We start from the raw sequence: 23,007 nt of genomic DNA, 5'->3' as shown, positions 1-23,007 counted from the left end.
CCACCCACCCACCCACCCAACAGATGGAAGCCTAATTTCCACACATCTATCCTGTAACCATCCTTCCTCATTGAGTGTAGTCTCAGCATGACAAAGAATGCCATTCATATTCAACTTTCTCAGTCTATTCAAGGCTTTAAATGCTTCAGTCAGATCACCCCACAGGTGCCTAGTCTCCAGATGCTGCAATTTGCAGAACTGAAGCCTTTCTAGGTAAGAGCACCCCTTTTTTTCCCTTCACAAATCTAGTTGCCCTGCTCTACATCCTTCCTAAAGGCCTTGAGATCTGTGCAGCCTAAATATGCAGATATGCAGCCTAACTATGGCCTTGTTAATTAAATTCCACATTAGTACACTGTGATCGCTGCTACCCAGTGGGTCTTTTATCTGCAGATTCTTAATGCATGTAGAACCACTGCTGATAACCAAGTTACTATTGCTTTCTCTTGTTGCCTCTCTAACATGCTACTGTAGAAAACAATCATTAAAGAAATCTAAAAAAGTCTTGCTAGTGTGTTGAGTGACCAACCCACAAATTCCAGTCAACATCTGGAAAGTTAAAATCGCACATTATAAGACATTCTGATTTACTGGCCCACTGTATTTCTCTGTACAGTGGTACCTTGGATTGTGAGTAACTTGGTCTGCGAGTGTTTTGCAAGACGAGCAAAAATTTTTAATAAATTTTAACTTGATAAATGAGCGAGGTCTTGCAATACGAGTACAGTCAGTCCTCGTATAACACGTGTTTACACTGCACGAATTCGATCATACACAATTTATAAATAGGGGAACGATATTTTGTATAACATGAACCGAATTCGCTTTTGCACGATTCGCCTTTGTGTTTACAAGAAATGGCAGTCGAACACAACACGATAGGAATGAAGAGAAGATTTTGAAAATGTATTTGTTTTTTATATCAGTGAAGGGCATTTCACCATAATAACGTAAAAACCAACACAATTCCAGCTATCAGTATAATCACAAATGCAATTAGATCGAGTTTACTACCAGTTTATAACAGATTCCACTAGCAGGAACGCAACTGGAAATTGTTTTTATTGTTTTATGGTAGTAACCCCCTAGAAATGTGCTTTAGTAAAATGTGAGGTGTTAATAGTGTATCTCTGCCTTTACAGTGTTGTTTATTCAGTTGCTACAAGCGTGCCTCCTCATTTTGTAATAGTGCGAGTGATGAAGCTGTTTAACGACAATGGAATGTCATATTTCCGTGAAATCCTCAAAAGGAGGCAAAAGCAAGTGTCATTGGATAGGTTCCCTGTTAAAGTCGCAAAAAAAGAAAAAAGTCAACAGATAGCAGTGATTCCGTTAGTGACAGTGAAAGTCGTCCTACCCAATAATTAATAAATTCGATTCATTTTGTGCCCTTAAAAGATGATATCTGCTGTACAATGGCATCTACTTTAGCCTCTGGAAGACATATCCGGGTCCTATTCCACCTATCCGCTTAATGCGAAAATCTTTGATAACACAATTCAGTATTCACTTACTAGTAAATACTTGGGTTTATTAAAGAATAACTTTTATCCAACATGTCATTATTGTAAAATTAAGGAATCAAAAAATTTATTGGGATGACTGATCATATAGCCATTGTTTGCTATGTCACCTGTGCTTGGTTCATGAAAACTAGTAAATTCATTATGTACTGTTATTTATAGAATGATTTATTTAAAAACTAATATAATCTTTTAAATAGAGAACATTTTCTAGATCACTTGATCATTGAGTTACTTGGCATCTGAGCTAGTAATCATGAAGACCTGTTGCACACTGTCTGCTGGGCCCAAGTACCTAGCAACTTGAAAGTACGCTCTATTTACAACACACACACACACACACACATGAGCCAAAACATGACCAGCAGATTGGGACACAGTATAAAAAACATACCGTGTCCCTTGACTTCCAGCCATTTATAATTATTACTCCACCTTTTCAATTACTGCTCCTTCAATCATTATATTCCTTTCTGTGGGATACTTGTTCATCATTAGTTTTGTTTTAGCCATATTCATCTTTAGTCCAAAATCCTTACTAACTCTGCATAACTGATTAAGATTTTCCTCTAATTCTTTGGGATCGTGGCTTATGACCACAATGTCATTTGAAAATCGTAAATGGTTTAGGTACTCTCCATTCACATTGACTCCTTTCTGCGACCAGTCTAATCTTCTGAAAGCTTCCTCAAGGGCAGCAGTAAACAGCTTCGGAGATATTGTGTCTCCTTGTCGAACTCCTTTCTCGATTTTAAATTTGCTACTGTCTTTGTCTAGTCTAACAAAGGAGGTAGCACTCTCATATATTTTCTTCAAAATCATAATATATGGGGTATCTATGCCTTGTCATTCCAGTGCCCGAAACATTGCCTTATGCTGTATGGAGTCAAATGCCTTTTCATAATCTACAAATGCCAGGCATAATGGTGTTTTATATTCATTTGCTTTCTCCATTACCCGTGATATTACGTGAAGGTGATCCATAGTTGAGAATCCTGTCCTAAAGCCAGCTTGCTCTTTCGGTTGATTCTCATCAAGTATTCTTTCTAATCTGTTAGTAATGACCCTTGTGAACAACTTGTAGATGTGGGATAACAAGCTAATTGGTCTATAATTTCCAATTTCTGATTTATCTCCTTTCTTATGCAGCAAAACTATGATTGCATTATTCCACTGCTTAGGCGTCACACCTTTTCTAATGCACTTTGCGAAGAGCCTTGCCAGTTTTTGTGTTATGTCTCTTCCTCCCAATTTTAACAACTCTACAGTAACTTCATCTTCCCCTGGGGCTTTCTGATTCTTCATTTTCTTCAATGCATGTTCTACCTCATCAGGAAGAATATCGGGTATGTCGTATGTGTTGCTACTTTGCAATCCATCTTCCCCACTGCTGGCATCATTCCCCTGCTCCTTGTATTATTCTCTATAGTAGTCTTCTGCTATTTGAATTATGCCTTCTCTGCTGTTTATAAGTACACCATCGCTATTCTTCAGTTTCAGTATCATTTGTCTTTCTGTATTATTGCTCATGGCTGCTGATTTAAATCCTTTGTTTTCCCTTAATGCTTGTTCTACTTTTCTTGTGTTAAATCTTCTTATGTCCTCTCTGAGTCTCTTTCTAATGGCTTTGCATAACTCGGTATACTCAATTTTCTCCTTGTCAGTGTTTATCTTGCTTCATTTGTCATCTTTGGTTCATCACGACAAGTGTTTCTTGACTAATTTTTCTTCTTTGGATTTCTTTCTACCTATAGGTTTCTTGGGCTTTATCACTTTCAGAAAGTTGTAATATTCCTCATCGATATCTTGTTCCTGAGCTGTCTGCAGAAGCTCAGACTTGTTCTTAAGTTCCAGTATACTGCTTTTTCTGTTATCTAAAAGATCTTTGTATTATTTACTCAAGTCAGTTTTTTCCTTTCTTTTCTTACATCTATATCAAGTGCATCTTACTTTTCTGTGATCACTTCCAACATTTACCTTGTTCAGGACAGTAACATCATTCACGATATATCTTCTGTTAGTGAGGATGAAGTCAACTTCATTAGTTGTTAATCCATTTGGGTTCTTCCATGGCCACTTTCTGTTCATCCCTTTCTTTTGATGCGGACATACTATGCTCTATTCTTCAGACATAAAGAAGGTCAAAGTTCTGGATGCTTTTTTTTTTTTTTTTTTTTTTTGCTGTTTTTACCAAAAACAGAAAATGATGAAAGCATACAGGTCAAGTTTTAAAATGAAATCTTCCACATTAGCTCATAAAATATAAACAAATAGCTCATTAAAAAAAAAAAAAGACAGATTCACCTTCCAATAGCAAAAACAAATAATGCAGCACATCCTTCAGTGGAACTGCAGAGGTTTATGGTGCAAATTTAATGAACTCTATGATTTAATCACCCAATATGACCCAGTAGCCACCCTGCAAGAGACTACTCTAACAGCATACTCCAAAGATTAAAAGTTATATATTATACTGAAGACAAAAAATTAACTTCTTCTACCCCCAGAGGCATGGTAGTTCTAATAGACTTGCAAGTACGATCTAGACATATGACTTAATTCCACGTGAGTGTTTGCTATATAAGCTGGCAAATACTGAGATTGTGAAAAAGATTCTTGGATCTATTACAAGATGGCTATGTAGCAGGAGCCAAATAATTATAATCAATGGTTACTTGTCAGAATGAGCTAGGATTAGATTTCTTTTGTTTCTGTCTTTTAAAGGGATACAGGTTGGAATGTGAAATATTCAGATGAGCTGAGGATTGGGAGATTGGCTAAATGCCAGTGTTAAGCAAGGCTCCTTTTGGGTGACTTGGATAGGCTTTAGGAATGGTCACATAAATGGCAACTATGTTTTAATGTTGCAAAATGTAACTTTTACACTTGGGAAATAACAATCCCAAATACAAGTAACTTTGTACTCAAACTTGGAGAGGCTAAATTAAAATTGGGAAAAGTTAAAATGGGTCTGGGGTAAGGATGCAGGTAGATATGAAGTTTTCTATGCAGCTTCAATGGCTACAGAATTTGGTTTAGCAAATTCTGTAGCCACTAAATTTCATGAGGCTTTAAGGAGGCATAGTATTTGCGCAGGCGACTCCGTAGCCAGGTGGGAAGGAGCAGCAGTGCGTAGCACACGCTTCTTGATTAGACCGGGGTTCGAGCCCATCACCACCAAATACGGAGGATGCGGAAAGGTCAGGGAATGACCACCGCATATCCCGGAGCAATATGGCCTTAGTTGCTAATGCTCCTAAAAACCAAACAACAACAACAACCAACCAATAAGTGTCAACTTCTGCCATGTAGGTCATTGCTAGATGAATGCAGACCTCAGAGTCTTTTATGCTGGGCTTTGCAGTTTTTGCATCATTGCAGTTTTCCTGACAACATTTTGGATATTAACCTTACTTTGAAAAGGCAAGGAATTAAATAGAAAAAATGCATGTATTAAAAATTATTGCGTGGCAACAAAGATCACTGCATTATGGGAAAAACTACAATTGCTTTTTTTATTTGTATTATTTGTATCTAAGACTACGTTTATTTGTACTGGTCATGGATCTTCCTCTCTCAACCAAAAGCTTTTTGAGAAAGGTGCATCATTATCTGACCATTGTCTTTGTGATGAAGTTAAGTTGGTCTCATGTTCTCTTTGACTATTGGTCATATTCTCATGAAAAGTCACTACATATTTCTAATGTTGGCAATATTGATTGTGTTGTGAGCAGCATCTCATAGGAAATAAATAAAATTATAAACACTTCCATACTTTTTGTAACAGCCTTTTTAAAAAGTTTTCTCATCATTCAACCAATTGCCTGCCTCTCTTGTTGATATCCTCCACCCAACAACTTGCTGCTGGTTTTTTATTATTATTATTATTGCTCTTATATTATTTCTGCCTGATTGGGGATTCCACCTCGTGACAAGTATTGCTACCAAGTACATAGGGTGGTTGTTGTTATGTCTGATGTTACTGTTGGTCAAGGAACTCTCTGACTATCCTACAGGTGTTCAGGATTGCAACTTTCTGGAGTTCCTTGTAGGTGTTTTCTGGGAGATTTATTGCTGCTGGGCTGTTATGTAGTGTCTTTGGCACCATACCTGTGGTTGACATGATGATCAGGATGGTCGTTACTTGTTGCATATGCCACATCTCCTTGACCTCCTGTATTAGGTACATGTACTTCCTGATTTGTGGCATGGTCCCAGTACAGGTTGTAGGTCGGGATCTCTAGTACTGCCTGGGGTTTGTACTTGTAGTGTGGTACATTTTCTTTGATCAACTGGTATTTCCTTGCTAGCTTCTGATGTATTATCCTGGCTACCTGGTCGTGTCTACGAATGTACTGTCTGGGTGATCACCTTGTATCCCATAGTGATGTGTTGGATCGTTTCTGAGTCTTGGTGGCACCGTCAACATGTGCTATTGGACACTCTGGGCTCCTTGGTGATGTATTTTCTGTAGTTTTTTGGTGTTGATTACCTGGTCTTGGATGGCAAGCATGAATCCTTCAGTCTTGGGGAAGAGCGTCCCACCCGTGAGCCATGCATTGGAAGCAATTTTATCTATGTGATCTTATTATTAGTATTTATTTATTTTTTGCTGTTTTTGGCATGTTGATCATATTGAATGCACAAGATTGCTGACTCTAGGCTCCCCTTGTCAAAGGTGAGAATTTTTATTTTTGGGAGTTTTCTTTAACTCAGTAAGAGTGTGTACATTGGTATCTCACTATGTAGCAATGACCAGAACCAGGGAATTTCCTTCCAAGTGATGGTTACTTCCTGGTTGCTAAGTGGCCAATCAAACAACACTCCAACATAGTCCTATTTAACATAACACACTTGCATAATGCGACTGGCTCCAATGATTAGAGCATAATCTGTGTATCTCCATGCAAACTAGCAGTTTTCTAACCCACCTAACACTGCCTTGATAGCATTAGGAAATATTCTTGTATAGTTTCTGTTTAAGCATATCCTGTCATTGTAGAAAAATTCTCTCTAGGTATGAATTGATTGGTAAGATTCTTATCATGTAATCCCTATTTTGTCTGGGTATCATAACATTCACTTGCAAATTTAATCCTAACTTGTGAATTTTTTTTTCAACATTGCTCTATACCTGTAAACCTGTCAGCAGTCATGCCACAATTTGCTACCAAGTTGCATGGAATCTGATAATAGGTGCAGAATTTTGTTTTTTTATTTCTGGGATTTTTTTTTTTATTTTAAATTCTGTGTGCAGTATACATTGTATTTCTTCTTTTCTTAATGGGTTTCATTGCTTATTAATGTAATTTTTAATATAAATTTTAAATATTAAAAAAATGCTGTTTTTGTGTTTTTTACATATTTTTATTTTTAAAAAACAAAAAATATATTTATTGTGCTTAAAGTTAAAAAAACAAAGATACATTCATAAAATATAAACAAGAAACTAATAGATCCTTCCATTTTCCTGCTCATAGAATCATTCAAAGAATGCATGAAATTTCAAACTTATGTTCCTGCACTTATTAATTTGCTTTATCAAATAAATAAAGGAATAACAGATAAATTATAAATGATAATCAAAGCAAAAACTAAAACAATAATAATCAGAATAAATAATACATATTTTTATAGCAATTAAAGATAAAACTGAGAGGAACTACTTTCCATAGCAGATGCCTCCACAATGTGTTGTTTGTAAGAAGCTGAAAATGAAACCAACAAATAAGCATAATGGGGGGAGTGACTAGTTGTGCAGCACTTTACAGATTTGTTGCATCTATAATTCAAAGAAAAGAAACTATTTTTTGCCTCCCAAACATCTCAAATAAAAGTTTGAGTATATTTAGGAAGGTAGAAAAAAATTCAGATTTTTAATTTTTAATTAACAATTAATCTGCAACAGATATTTTAGAAAAGCATCATCCATTCCTACACTAGTGCTGCCAGATTAAGTGAATCCTCACATCTCCTTAATATCATTGGTACCAATGTGCAAAACAATGTCACCTTTTGTGTCCTGTATTGGTAAACACTTTTGAAATATATAAACTATAGCATAAACATAACACCTTCAGTTGACACCAGAGTAAAGCCAATGATGTTGTTAGATTCTCTAGACAAAATATGTGTAAGAAACAGTTAAATATAGACTTTTTTTGTTACATAGTATTATACATAACTAATTCTGAATATTTTTTCTTAAATATAGGATCTCATCAGTCATATGCTAGAAATTGATCCCAAACTTCGCTATTCAGCAGCACAAGTTTTGGAACATCCATGGGTAGCGGTGGGTTCTGCATCATCTTCTTGGTGGTGGTTGTATCTGTTTATTATAACTCTATTTTTTCTTCCACTTGCATTGCACATTTTAGGAAGCTTATTATATTAGACGTTTTAAAGAATCAAAAATATATTATTAAATTTTATACCAGAAAAAGCTTTTTTATTTAAAGAGCTCAGTAAATTAAATAATCATGAACAATATGGAAATATATTTTCAGAGATGATTTTCACATGAGAAGTCTTATTTTTCACCTTTCACTTCAATATTTGGTTTTTTATACGTTTTCACCAAAGATCCATATTCATTCAAATGAACTACATACATAACCATCCTTTTCAGTCATCATCTTGTGGCTATAACCACAGACTTGGACAAGATACTGCCAACTGAGAGTCATAATGTTATGTGAGTTTTAAACCTGCATATGCTAATGCATCCCTTTCTCTCTCTCTCTCTCTCTCTCTCTCTTTTATAATTTTCTATTTTCTCTTTATTTTATATCTTTTTCCAAATTACATCAGCATGAAAATGAAGAGCCATGTGGATGCAATAAAATTTAATTACTATGTTAAAGATAAATTATTACATTTTTAAAATTTTCTTTTTAATTTCTTTAAAAAAGTTAATTTTTTTTATAAGAACCATAGGATAAAGAACGTATCCTTTTTTTATAATAGAAACAAAATAAAACACGAAAAGAAATTAGCAGTACAGTTTAACTGTTTATTTCTGTCTAAAAAAAAGTAAGTTGAAGATTAAACAAACTACTAGCTGTGTGTATTTAAAGGAATATATCATCTGTTTATCATGTTACTTAAAGTGTGCATTTACATAAGATTGTGAGGTACCATTAATCTTCTGAGTGCTAAATATTTTTTCCCATACTTATAAGGCGTAGCATTGGATTTTTTTGGATTTTGTTATCATTTCTGCTCTCTATGCTTTTAATTTATCTAATCTTTTAATCTGTGCTTTTAATTTATTTTTAGAAATTTAATTATCTATTATTATTATTTTAATACACAATGTTAAAAATATAAAAGACTGCATGAAACAGTTAAAAATAAAATAATGTCATAAGATTGAATATGTTTCACATTGTATAAGGGCCGACCGGGCTAGCCGAGTGGGTAAAGTACCTGCCCGGCAACCCAAAGGTCGCGGGTTCGATTCCCGCCTCGGGCTTGGATCAAAGTACTGCAAAAACCTTGGAAGGTGCAATATGGCCACAGAAGCCGATGCGCCAACAACTACCAAATCAAAAAAAAAAAAAACATTGTATAAGAATTTTCATTATCAACGAAAATCCATGTTCGGAATTTAGAAAAAATCTGGTTCTCACTATACAGTCAGAAAGTGTATATTTATATCATGACCCTCAGTTATGTTTTGAAATAATACCCCATAATTCTCTTCCTTGCTTTCATTTTTTGAAGTAATTGCTTCCGAACGAGCACTACAATATAACACCTTATTTTTCATATCCAAAATTGAAGTATTATTTTGATAAATTAACCTTATATATTATCAGAGTGAATAAGCTGTGTCAGTTGACAATAATAGACTTAGAAAATTATTGCATATTAATTATGGTAATAGAAAATTATTGTAGTTGTCAGCAGAGAGAAGAAAAAGTCAGATGCTCTCCATGCATTTAGAACAGTGTAGAATTAACTAAAACGGCAGGAATGGATGGAGCACGTTGCTGGCAATGAATGATTAGCTTAATTCCAGATATTAGCTAGGTTCAGTCTAAGACCATAGGAATCTGACATGTAAAAAAAGTAAAGTAAAGTGCAGCCATTATCAACCCACTGCAGGATGGAAGCCTCCTCAACAATTCATGCTGAGGGAAATGGACCATAATCTGCCACGCTGGTCCAGTGCGGGTTGGCAGATCGACCGTATTCAGCAGTCAGGGGCTTGAACCCTGGTCTACTCAAAGAGCGTGTGCTACTGCACTCCCGCTCCTGCCCACTCGGCTACATGATTGATATCCAAACAGCTTTTGGCCCCATAAGTAACTATGGGGTTCCAGGTGTATAAAACTGCCAGTTATTTTTTTCTTTCAGGCCAAATTCTGCCCTTGTGATCCTTGTAAGCATACCTGTGTATTTCTTAACTTTGTCCTTGAAATATTTCATGTGTTGAGTGAAGGAGGGAGAGAGAGAGAGAGAGAGAGAGAGAGAGAGAGAGAGAGAGAGAGAGAGAGAGAGATAATTTAAGATATTTTTCCACCTAGCTTCACAGGTGGGAGAGAAACATGAAATATCTTATGTGTGGAAACTCCTAAACAGTAGTTTAATTCTGCCATGTTTCTCTGTGAGGTTAGCAGAACACCATTAAGGCTGTGCATGTGTGCATGCGCGTGTGTGTGTGTGTGTGTTCGTTTGTTCTACCTGGCCATTTAGACTGGAAGGCTGCTTCCCGGTACCCACATCTACCATGAAGAGGTAGGTCACAACAAGCACATACTGCCTGATCTGAAGACAGGCATACAAAAAAATAAAATGAAATAAAGTGGGGGGAAAAACATTTTGACAGAACCAGCGAAGATATCTCCTATGAGATAGGAAGGTTTCCTCAACCCAAAAAAGAGGAGAAAAAGTACATAAAAACATAAAAATGAATAAATAAAATATATTGGGAAGCAGATGTGTTGCCACCCAGGGAACAAGAATAAAGAAGTTGAGAAAATCATCCACTTCACAGGAATGAGACATGGTTACTATAGGTATACTAGAGCGAAGGATCTTTCTTCTAGAGAAGGCTTTGATGGCAAAATCTTTCAGAAGTTGGAACATTTCCCTGCTTTACACAAATTTTTCCTTATCCCCAGTGAAAAAATACCCTGAAGCTAGCAACAGCAGAAGCTTAAGATCATCATAGATTTTTAATTATTATTATTATTTATTTTATTTTTTGCTGGTGCAGCATAAGCCCTAAGCTTCCTTGCACCGTATGGCCATTACTAACACGAGTAGAGCAGTGGGCCCAGTTTCCCCAGCTACCAAAGAGGCATTGGTCAATATTTGAGATCCCAAGGCTGAAACTTCATAGTGTTGAGAGAACTGTGTACAGTCAGATAGTATGAAAGGTATATATTGCTTGAGAACCATTTCTGTTTTTTTCATCTGTAATATAGTGAACATTAGGAAAGAAGGATCTAGTAACAGCACCTTTGCTAGAAAGAGACCAGTGCTCCCGCAGCATAACAAATGTTCTCTCTATCTTGGTGTCTCTCTAATCATAAATAATAATGTATATTATTATTTATGATTATGTCTAGAAACCTTAATGGAATATATTTTTTAATATGATATTTATAATTCATGGAAGAGGACATGAAGATTTATCAGTAGAGATCTCAAGAAGACTTGGGCTCAGGTAGAGGTGGTTTTGCAGGCGTTTGTGATGGTGAGAAGAATTGATTCTGACAGTTGACAATTTTGACAAGATGAAACCAGGCTCTCACAGCAAAAGTTGACAATAAGGGATAAAGGCTGCCTTGTAGAGTAAAAGTAAAGTTTCTTGTTTAGACTCCAGTCACTTTTAGTACTCGGATCAGTATGCCTGTGTAGGTTTGATTTTTGTTGCATATATGTTTTATATGCAGAAAGCTTGTTACCATAAATAACTCCAAGATGCTGTGCTAGTGAGAGACAAGAGAGATAGAGGCACTATTTATCTTAATAATCTTGATTTAACTTGCTGCAGAAAATTAACATTTTGGTTCTAGAAGAAGATATAGTTAGCTTATTTTGCATGATCCAAAGATAAAGGTTAACCAGTACCTTATTGGCTATAACTCTAGTTCTGCCCTTGAACCTCCTTGAAAAAGTATTTTCAGGTTGTGAGATAACCTATTTGATGGTTTTTTTTCCCCAAATTGATTGTTAAGCCAGTTGTTCCTGACTAGATTCCAAAAAAAGAAGTCCTCAGATCAAAAATTGCAAGAGACAAGTCTTCAGACAGATTTTTAATTTTGATAGTCTGAAATGGTTGGAGAACCAGCAGTATGGAGCCTGTTGAGAATACTGCCCACCAGAGGAAGGACATATTTAAGAGCAATAAATTTGACCAGATCCCAGGGTATCATTCAGGATTTTTCAGGTCAGAAACCATATAGTTTTGATGACAAAATTATTCTTGTAATAAGAGTGTTTATTCTGCCTACAGTTAAGCTGTCTAGCAATTTTCTAAGTGTAATTGGCCTTAAAGGCCTTTGTGTGTCACAAGTGGGGAGTTTATTAGGTTTTAGTAGAGAAGTTTTCTAATCAGGGTACAATCTGTTGGCTAAGCATTTATTAAAAAGCATTAGGAAGATGGGTCTGAGGCAGAAGAATTTTTCAATGAATGTTTTTCAAATGGTCTAATCCTGCGCACTTGTTGGGCTTTATTTTGGTAACAGCTTTATCCATGGTGAATGAAGTGAATTTTTTATAGCAGAGAATATGCTTCATCAAGTCTTCTTATTTTATGATGATAGGGGTGGTCTGTGGCTGGATCATCTGTAGCCATTACTTTATCTAGACCCATTCACTGTATATGTCAAGTTCATGTTTCTGCAGTATTACTGATGACCATATGCTCATAAGTAATACTGCAGAAATGCTCAAAATGCTCATTATCATAGAGAATGAGCATAGACTAGGTGTGCTGCCACGATCAGATTTTCTGGGTGTTGATAGCCTTGTTGTATTTTTTTTTTTTTTTTTTTATTCATATTTATGTAAATTTGTTTAAGATATTTTACTTCGTTGGGAGTCTAGGTCCTTCTCTTTTTCTGGAAGATTCTTCTTTGTACACATTTTGTTTAGCGATACCTCCGGCAGCCACCGGGGGTTACTTTTATTAAGAATGATTTTCCTTCTGGTTGGAATTCCAAAGAATGGTAGGTCTTCTGGGTTGGGTAGATCCTTATTTATAGACTTGTGGAATTTCCATTTCTATTTACAAATCTTGGCTCTTGAGGACTGACAAGAATTCTGTGATATAAAGAAGCTAGAAGGGAAAGGTAATTGCTGATGTACCATCAGTCTTGATGTTCAAATTAGAGATTTTGTGAGCTAAGTTGGCAAAGGATAATGAGACATCTATATTGGATTCTCCATGAGTATTACTAAATGTATACAGTTTTTGGGTTGATTTAAAATGCCAATATCTTGTTTTAAAATAAAATCTTCCACATTAGAGCCTATGTAGTCTAGGTGGTCACTGTGCCACAGCTGAAATTTAGAGTTGGCATCAGAAGCAATGATAATATTATTGTCACCTAGGGTATCAAAAGTTGTGTTGATATAGTGCAGAGAGATCAAGATTACCATTGGGTGGACAGTAGAGAGAGAGAGATGAGATGGAATGGGGCTATAGGAACTGTAATGCAATGCAGGTGGAAAGCTCTTTACAGAGCCCACTGATGGCAGTGACATCATAGTAAGGGTTGACAATTACAATACCAGCCTTTGGTTCTTCTTGCATAGAAGGGATATGAGAAAGGCCAGGATAGCCTATAATTTTGCATCTCAGACCAATGTTTCCCTTGTGAGTAGAAGGGCTCTCAAAGGCAAATAATATCAATGTCATTCTCTTCAGCCACCTAATTAATCTCACTTACCATGTGTCTGGTATTGTGAGCATTTATCTATAGAATATTAATATCAGAGTATCAGTCTGCATTAAGTGATCTCTGGTGGATGGGAGGGATGTGTTGTATTAATGTTATTCATATTGAGTCATCAAGTTTGGCTATTTCAATTGTTCTTTGGTATTCAGGGCAGGTGCCATCTCTTATATTGAGTGCTTACTGTCTCTTTTTCTCCTTATACAATTGATGCAGATAAGTGGTTCTGCCTTGGAGGGGGCGGGGGTGCATTCAGTGAAAATGTGTCCACTTTTAGAACAGTGACCACAGGGCAGAGTTTTAACATGACAGGAGAAAGATGTATACCCATAGCCAAGACGTGTAAAGCATTTGCCTGTGACCATAAATCGTTTAATTCTATGCACAAATCAACAGTATAAAATTTATCCTGGGTTAACCACAAGTTTTATATAACTTGGTCACAAAGCCATTTACCCAGTTAGATTCAAATGAATTCTTTGTAAGTTGTGTGCCAAATCTTAAAGTAGTGCCATTTGAGACCTCTCCTAATGTAATGTCCTGATTATTCATGTTCTTGCAAAAAATATCTCCTGTTATTTCCTCTTTGGCTAAATTTTTGTCAATATCAGATATTAGTAATGTATGATTAGCAAGTTTTAAGGTATCAGAGGAGAGACCAATATCAGAAAAGTTTGAGGAGCTGGTTATTCTGGTAATTTCATCATCGATAACAGTTTCTAGCATGACTCCTTTGTTTCTAGTTAATCTGACTGACTTGGTTCAAATGTCTTTCATTTCATTTTAGGAAGGACGTGTATCTGTTGGAATGAGTGTAGAGAAAAGAAACAAGATTACTGAGAGGAGAAAAAGGGTGCTCTGACCAGGAAAGGCTTCAGTTTTCTAAATTGTAGCATCTGGAAACTAGTCACCTGCAAGGAGATCTGATTGAGGTGTTTAAGGCCTTGAATGAATTGAGTAAGATCAGTCCTCATGCTCAGACTTACACATGAGGGGGCATAAATTGAAACTGAGGAAGGATGGTTGCCGGTCAAATCTGCAGGAATTTGCTTTAAGATAGAGGATAGTTGATTGTTTGAACAAACTACTATCTAATCTTGTAGATTGGAGTAGTTTGAATAAATTAAAGGAAGAACTAAATGAGAAGTGTTAGCTTTTTTTGCAGATGCTGTATACACTTGCTTAATGGCATCATTTGCCACTATTACTACTAATAACATACAGAGTCCAGTCACAATATTAAGACCAACCCCCCAATGCAGACATCAGACACACCTAGCGAATCATGCAGCACACGTGTCATGTTCACACACCGCAAGCATATAAGGCTTGATGTTCGGCATCCGTGAACACAGTAAAAGCCTCTGCCACGGGCAAAGCACGCAACCTGTAAGACCTGCAAAAAGGCATAATCATCGACTATTGGGACAAATGGGACAGTTTTGACAACCGATTTGCCAATTGCAGAGCCGCATGCTCTCTTGATCCCAGAGGTAAACATCAGCTGAAATGGTTGGTTAGGACCGATCAGCGCACTACTGTTGCTCAACTAGCTGTTCAAATGAACTGTGGGGCCACCAGAAAGGTCTCCAACACAACAGTGCAGCGAACCCTGTTACACATTGGGCTCCGGAGCAGACGCTTGGTGACAGCACCCATGCTGATGGCCATTCATTGCAAACACGGCATCAGTTTGCACAGAAATACCAACACTGAACCCCAGCTGAGTGGCAACGGGTGGCCTTCTCCAATGAGTTGTGGTTTCTACTCCACCGAGTGGATGGGTGGTGGCGTATTAGGCGTGAAACCTCCGAAAACAGACACCCAGATATGGGGGCGACGTTATGATCTGGGGAATGTTTCATGGAATGGCTTGGGTCTGCTGATACCTCTGGAGGACATCCTGAATGCAAATGGTTACCTATCGATCATTGCCGATCAGGTACACCCCTACATGTTGACCGTGTTCCCTGGGGCCATGGCATCTATCAGCAAGATAGTGTGCCTTGCCATGTCGCCAGAATTGTCCGTGAGCAGTTTGAGGAGCATACCTCTGGAGGACATCCTGAATGCAAATGGTTACCTATCGATCATTGCCGATCAGGTACACCCCTACATGTTGACCGTGTTCCCTGGGGCCATGGCATCTATCAGCAAGATAGTGTGCCTTGCCATGTCGCCAGAATTGTCCGTGAGCAGTTTGAGGAGCACAACGAAGACTTAAAGCTACTCCCTTAGCCACTGAATTCCCCAGATTTTAACCCAATTGAAAATCTATGGGACCACCTCAATTGATACATCAGACAGCTGGATCCTCCACCAAGGAACCTACAGGAATTCCAGGATTCACTGCAGTCTGCATGGTCACAGATACCCAGCGGACTTAGAGCCCCTCCCATGGCGGCTGGCTGCAGTGTATGCTCTGAAAGGCGCATATTCTGGATACTAGGTTAGTGGTCATAATAATGTGACTGGACCCTGTTGTAAAATACAACCAAGTTCTAAAATACAACACCTAGCATACTAGAGGTAACCACCCAGCTGCAAAACAATGTAAGCAGGACTCGAAGTGTGGTATTCACACCACACGGAGGAGTGTCTCCTCTCTGTGTTATCAGGCAATACTAGGTTCTTCATTTGATTTATTGTTTCAAGAGCTATTAAGGCCATATTGCACTATTACAATATTAGTTGGTACAGGTAATACTAGGTGGTAGATGACTCTCATCAACCATTGAAATAACACCACTTTGCTTATTGGAAACTTGTAATGGTGGAACCCATGTTTTGTCTCCAGAACAAAGTCCCGGCAACCCCCCCCCCCCCACATCTCTTCCATCATGCAGTACAATTGATGTCTTTTGAAGTTATGATGGATGTCATGGCAAGATCCGATCTTCCTTACATTTCAAGGGTACAGCTCTAAAATGGAGTTTGCAGGCCAGCCGCTAAATAGTTCACCAGACTAAACCAGTTGACGAAGCTTCTAGGAGGCCTCCAGATCATCTAGTGTATGATCTCGCTGGCTCTAATTTGCCAGATAGTGACTGGAGGGAGTCTGAGTAGTGTGTATACAGGGGACATTGTCAAGGCCACGTTATGTCTTGCCATGTGTACACCATAACTAGAAATTTTGTCACTTCATACAGCATGTCCTCCCCACCATTCATGAACAAATGAATTTTCAAACTAATCAACTTATCTGTGAAAAGATCTAAACCTTCCAAGCATGTCCTCAATCATTTCACTGATATATATGGTTTCAGTTCCAATTTCACCGATTTCCATTTACAGTCTGCCAAACCCCATCAACTTTTTTTGACAGAATCCCAGTTATCAGTTGATTCAATCACTGCTCATCTCAGTTTTCCAAATTGTTTGTTGTATGATTCCCTTCACTTCAAAAGTGGTACTTGTGCATATGCCCAATCTGATATTCCCTGTCAGAAACCTTATTAATTTGGAATCTTCTCTTTTCAATCTTCTCTGACTTAAAATCTCTCTGCCACATTCTGTCAAATTCGTCTATTTGCCTCAATCGTTCTCCTGACTCCACTAATCAAGTGGCACTCCAACTTCCTCTTAGGTGTCTCCGTAGCCAGGTGGGAAGGAGCAGCAGTGCGTAGCACACACTTCTTGATTAGACCGGGGTTCGAGCCCATCACCACCAAATACGGAGGATGCGGAAAGGTCAGGGAATGACCACCGCATATCCCGGAGCAATATGGCTTTAGTTGCTAATGCTCCTAAAAACCAAACAACAACAACTTCCTCTTTTTTGAAACTTGTCTTTCTCCAGTACAAATTTCCTAACAGTAAGGTAATTTTCCTTGGTGATTTTAATGTTCACAACTCCATCTGGCTTCTGTTTTTCTAGTCACACGGACCCAGCTGGTCGGGCTGAGGCTTTTGCAATTACTAATGACCTCACATAGATTGTTCATTTACCTACCAGAATACTAGATGATCCTGATCACACAGCCAACATGCTTCATCTTTTTCTCAACTTTTCTAAGTACATGGTCGAGGTGAATGGGCCTCTAGGCACCTCAAATCACAAGTTGGTGAGATGGTCTCTTCTCCAGTGGAGCCTTTCTCTATGACCATTGTTAACCCTGTGTTGCTTTGCATTAGAAGAATGAAAAATGGGATGATTTACAAGATTTCTTTTCTTCCTTTCCTTGGTCTGATTACTGTTTCAAATCTTCCAATGTCAGCATTTGCTCAGATCGTGTCAGTGAAATTATTCTTGTAGGGATGAAATCCTTTATTCTTCCTTAAAATCTCATCCTTTATCTAAACCTTGGTTTTCCAATAAATGAGCTAAGGCCATTCAAAATAAAAATGTTGCACATCACAATTCACTTCTATCCAAATCTCCAGGTTTGTTTTCTGCCTATACCAAAAATCGCAACAACTGTAAAGCAGTTATTAATCAGTCCAAGCTAGATTTTGAACAGGCTAAGAGTAGAAAACTTGCTTCTTGCCCTAATGGTAGTCGAGCATGCTGGTTTCTTGCCAAAGCTATTGGTCGCAACTTTTGCCCATCTGTAGTCCCACCTTTGCCAAAACCAGACAGTTCTATTGCCACTTCAGGCAAATATAAAGCTGACCTGATAACATCCTATTTTTCTTCCAACTGGTGATTAATGATCTTAGTAACTTGTTAGTAAACCACCTCCTACCATTCCCAGTAGGCTCAATTCAATGCCTCCTGTGGTCTTCCATCAAAAGAATATCAGAAAGATTTCGACAAATCTTGATGATAAGAAAGCTCCAGGACCTGATGGTAATTCTCCACTTGTTCTCAAAACCTGTGCTGCTGGACTTATTCCTTTTCTGTGTTGCTGTTTTCCCTTCTGCTGGGAAATTTGCTCATCCAGCCAGTTTCTAAAAAGGGTGGCAAATCCCTGCCATCCAATTATCGTCCCATTTCACTTGCTTCTACTTTTCCTAGAGTAATGGAAAAATCAATTAACCGACAACTTTTAAATTATCTAGAAACCTTCCATCTGATCAACAATCACCGTTATGGATTCTGTCAGTGTCAATTCATTGGTGATATTCTGGCTTATATTCTTGTTTATGTTCCGGCATGACCACCAGCTCAGTGGAGTTTACAATAAATCAGTCAATACAAACATTAATTGTATTTAGCAGTCACGGACTTGAATTCCAATCCACTCAAAGAGTATGTGCTACTGCACTCCCACTCCTGACCACTTGGCTATGTCAGGCCTTATATTACCCACATATGGACAAATTCAGTGGAAAGTTGGTTGAAACTCAAGCAGTTGCTCTTGACATTTCAATGGCTTTTGATTGTGTTTTGCATAAAGGGCTCTTAAATAAGCTTCCATCTTATGGTTTGCCAACTGCTTTTTGTAATTGGGTATTCAGTTTTCTCTCTGACTGCTCGGTGATGGTAGATGTCTCTCTGTCTTTTATCTTCTCCACTAATGCTGGCATTCCCCAAGGTTCACTTCTTTCTCACACTATTTTTCTCTTGTACATTAATAACCTTCTTCCATTGACCCAAAATCCTATCCATAGTTTTGTTGATAATAGCACATTGCATTCCATCTTCCAGTTTGAGAAACCTTGCCCTGCACAAACAGCTTCAACTTTTCAAATATCCACTAACAATTCCTTAAATGCCGATCTCAAGGTAATTCTCCAGTGGAGCATAGATAACTTAGTTGATTTTAATCCTTCTAAAACTCAGTCCTCTATCTCGCAAAAAGGATTGTTCTGCTTCTATACTTCTCTTTGATGACACTGATTTCTAGGCAAGATCATATATCTCTATTGGATATTGTTGTTGTTATTTGGTTTTTAGGAGCATTAGCAGCTAGAATTAAAATTAGTATTAGCATAACTAGAGGCATATGATGCAAGAAAGCAAGCTTATGCAGCATCAGCCAAAAAAAAAAAAAAAAAACCTTCCACTTCACCCCTCCGTTTGTTCGAAATACCTGTCCAGCTGAGCCTTAAATTTATTTAGGCTATCAACTTCCACAACAAAGAAGTCTGTTTCACCAACCAACTACCTGCTGGCTAAAGGCAAATTTCTGCACATCTATCCTACAATTGTCTCTCTTCAATTTGAATTTATGCCCTCTCAGGTGATTATTCTGAGCAAGAGGAAAAATCCCATCAGCATGGAGCATGCTCAAACCATTCAGGATTTGTACACCTCTATCAGATCACTTCGCCGGTGCCTAGTCACAAGACACTGTAATTTGCAAAACTTAAGCCTTTCTTCGTAAGAGCAACACTTTATTCCGTTCACTAACCTTGTTGCCCTTCTCTGTACTCGTTCCAGCAGCTCTACATCCTTCTTGAAATGAGGCCTCCAGACCTGTATACAGTACTCAAGGTGTGGCCTGACCATTGCCTTATACAAGGGAATAATCACCTCCCTGCTAGAAAAATTCCTGTATATCACTGATAAGACACCATGAGCTACTCTTGCAGCCCGTCTGCACTGCTCAGAGAATTTCATATCTGCCTGCACAATTACCCCCAGGTCCTTTTCATTCTCTACCACTGTCAGTGTAGTACCACAGAGTTGATACGTGTCTGGGGTTGCTGTTTCCCATATGTAGTACTTTACATTTGTCAATGTTAAACTTTATTTGCCACCTCTCAGCCCATCTGTTCAACCTTTCCAGATCCTGTTGCAGCAGCATAGTGTCAGCAGCGTCCTTAGCAACCCTGCCAACCTTTGTATCGTCTGCAAACTTGGACATTAAGCTTGATATACCATCATCAATATTATTTATAAATACAGACAATGGACCCAACACTGAACCCTGAGGGACTCCACTAATAACATTAGTCCACGATGAGCAGTGTCCGTTGATTACCACTCTCTGTCTTCTCCCCCCTCAACCACCCTTTTATCCATAGCAGCAATTTGCCTCCAATGCCATACTGCTCCAATTTGTGCAGCAGTCTTCCATGTACAACAGTATCAAAAGCCTTTCTAAGATCCAAATATATAATATCAAAGTTATTCCCTGCATCCAATTCTTTTGTGACTATCATAGTATCCAATCAAATTGGTCAGGCAAGACCTTCCCTTAACAAAACCATGCTGTGTCTGAGCTATAACTGAATTCTTGTCAAGATGATCCTGCAGTGCTTCTTTAACCAGTGCTTCCATTAATTTTCCTGGAACAGAAGTTAAACTCACAGGTCTATAATTACTTCTGTCATCCTTTGATCGTCCTTTGTGAATTGGGGTTACATTTGCACATCTCCAGTCTGTGCAAATACCTCCCACATACCTCCCCTGAGTCCAAGGAAGCTCTCATAATTATGGCTAACGGATTACTTACTTCCTTTGCTGCCTCCTTTAATATAACTGGATAGATCCCATCCACCCCAGGTGCCTTTCTTGTGTTTATCTTCAACAATTTCTCCTCCACTTTACTCTCTAATATTACTAGATCATCTAGCTCACATCTAGCCCAGTATTTACTTCATCTATGGCATTCCCCTTCCTGAATAACACCTCACGTGTGAATGTAGATGCAAAATATTGATTTAGTTTGTTAGCTACCTGAGCAGGATCATGAACAGTTGAACCATCGATATCAAGTGGACCAATCTGATTCATCCCCTTCCTTCTAGAGTTTACATAAGTAAAGAACTCTTTGCTGTTTTTCTTTGCATCCCTTGCCAAGGATTTCTCGTAATCTGCCTTCGCCTGCCTAACCTCCTTTGTAACTTGGTTGCATATCAACTTGTATCTATCATAGGCTTCTGTGTCATGTGTTAATTTGTAAGTATCCCATGCATTTTTCTTCTCTGCCATATGCCTCATTAGTTCATCTGACATCCATTTTGGCCTAAACCTTGAACAATATTTCTTAGTTGGTATGTAAAGCCTAGTAGCTTCCAAGATAAGTTCTTTGAATGCTTCCCATTTTGAATTTGCTGTTGGTAACATCATCAGTTGGTCCCACTGTATAGAATTTAAATACTGTCTCAGTCCATCGTAGTCGCCTTTACGGAAGCAATAACCCTTCCCTTTACCCCTAACTTAATTTACTGAAAGAGGTAACTACCCCTAATGGTAGTTACCTCTTTCAGTAAATCCCACTTCAGCACACCGTGATCACTGTCACCTAGTGGTTCATTTATCTGCAGATTCTTAATGCATGAAGAATCACTGCTGATAATCAAATCAAGAGTATTACTCCCTCTAGTTGCCTCCCGAACATGCTGATGTAGAAAACAATCATCCAATAAATCCACAAAAGCCCTGCTAGTGTGTGAGTAACCAGCCCCCAAATTCCAGTCAATATCTGGGAAATTAAAATCTCCCATTATAAGACTCTCTGATTTACTGGCCCACTCTATTTCCCTGTACAGTTCCTTATTATACTCATCAGAGTCATTAGGCCTATAGCACACTCCTACTCTCAATTTTGATCTCCCAACTAAGGCCTTATTGCTCCGGGGATATGCAGTCACTCCCTGACCTTTCTGCATCCTCCATATTTGGTGGTCATGAGCTCGAACCCTGGTCTAATCAAGAAGCATATGCTATGCATTGCTGCTCCTGCCCACCTGACTACGGAGGTGCCATATTGGGTATTGCCTTAACTTCTAATCTCTCTTGGCATAATCACATTACAAATATTGCTTCCTCTTCATCTGAAATACTGAGTTTTTTCTTTCACTTTCGGTGTTACTATTCTTGAAAACAGCTGTTCAATCTGTGCAAATTGCAAATCCACCCTACCACAAAATATTGTTCCTATATCTTGGTTGGTGGTCCCCCAAAACTTCTCTCAGACTTCTAGATTCCATTCAAGAGAGGGCAGTTAGGTTATTTAATGACCCTTCTCTAACAAAGTTTCTCCACTTCGTGTCATAGATGTTATGTGCCTGCTGTATTCCTTTTCTATAGATACTTCCATGGGCACTATTCTTCTGAATTGGCTTCTATAATTCCCGCTGTCTCATCCAAAGCAGTACGAATGTGTGCTGCAATCAGTCAACATCCTTTAATTGTCAACTTCAAACTCGCAGAACCAATGTTTCTTCTTTCACATTTTTCATTCAACTTCCGTTTTCTGGAACAATCTTCTTTCATCTTCCCAACCTTCAGCCTGTGCAGGGTAGGCCTTGGGTGCCAAGCGATTGTGACTGAGCGATTTATCTGTGCCTTATAGTGCGATTTCCAAAAAGTGATATATAGTTCTTTTGCGTTCCTCTCGTTAAGTAATCTATTTATTTTATAACTGCTCTTGCTACAAGAGTACCTGTACAGAGCAAGAAAGGCAAGCCACCTTTCTTTTTTCATAGTCTTATTACTAACCCCCTACTACTTCTTGCTTGGTCACACCAGGCACTGCTCCTGCCTCCCCGTGGCGGGTCTGGAAACCTTGGCAGAAAAGCTCATCTGCCAAGGGCGAAAAGGAGCAAAGATGGAGCAAAATGATTATCCATCTTTAGAGCCGACAAGCTCTCGGCCACATACTGAAATTGATTATGACATTTCACAACCCAAGAATTGAAAACAAATTCAACAACCAAAGAGTTTCCTTCTTTTT

General features: G+C 38.2%; 1 protein-coding gene across 1 annotated transcript in view; it reads left to right on the top strand.

Moving 5' to 3' along the window:
* LOC150090910 (serine/threonine-protein kinase DCLK1-like) overlaps window positions 1-23,007 on the top strand; it is a 482,386-nt gene that overhangs the window by 341,922 nt on the left and 117,457 nt on the right. Inside the window, exon 16 of the mRNA XM_090377039.1 lies at window positions 7,738-7,818. Within this exon, the coding sequence (XP_090233165.1) occupies window positions 7,738-7,818 (81 nt within the window). The remainder of the gene's footprint in view (window positions 1-7,737; window positions 7,819-23,007) is intronic.

The sequence above is a fragment of the Mastigoproctus giganteus genome, chromosome 1 (assembly GCF_048544385.1).
Source record: "Mastigoproctus giganteus isolate SK-2022 chromosome 1, ASM4854438v1, whole genome shotgun sequence".
Taxonomy (NCBI): domain Eukaryota; kingdom Metazoa; phylum Arthropoda; class Arachnida; order Uropygi; family Thelyphonidae; genus Mastigoproctus; species Mastigoproctus giganteus.
The sequence above is the reverse complement of the archived record's forward strand: the minus strand, read 5'-3'. Positions and strand labels throughout refer to the sequence as shown.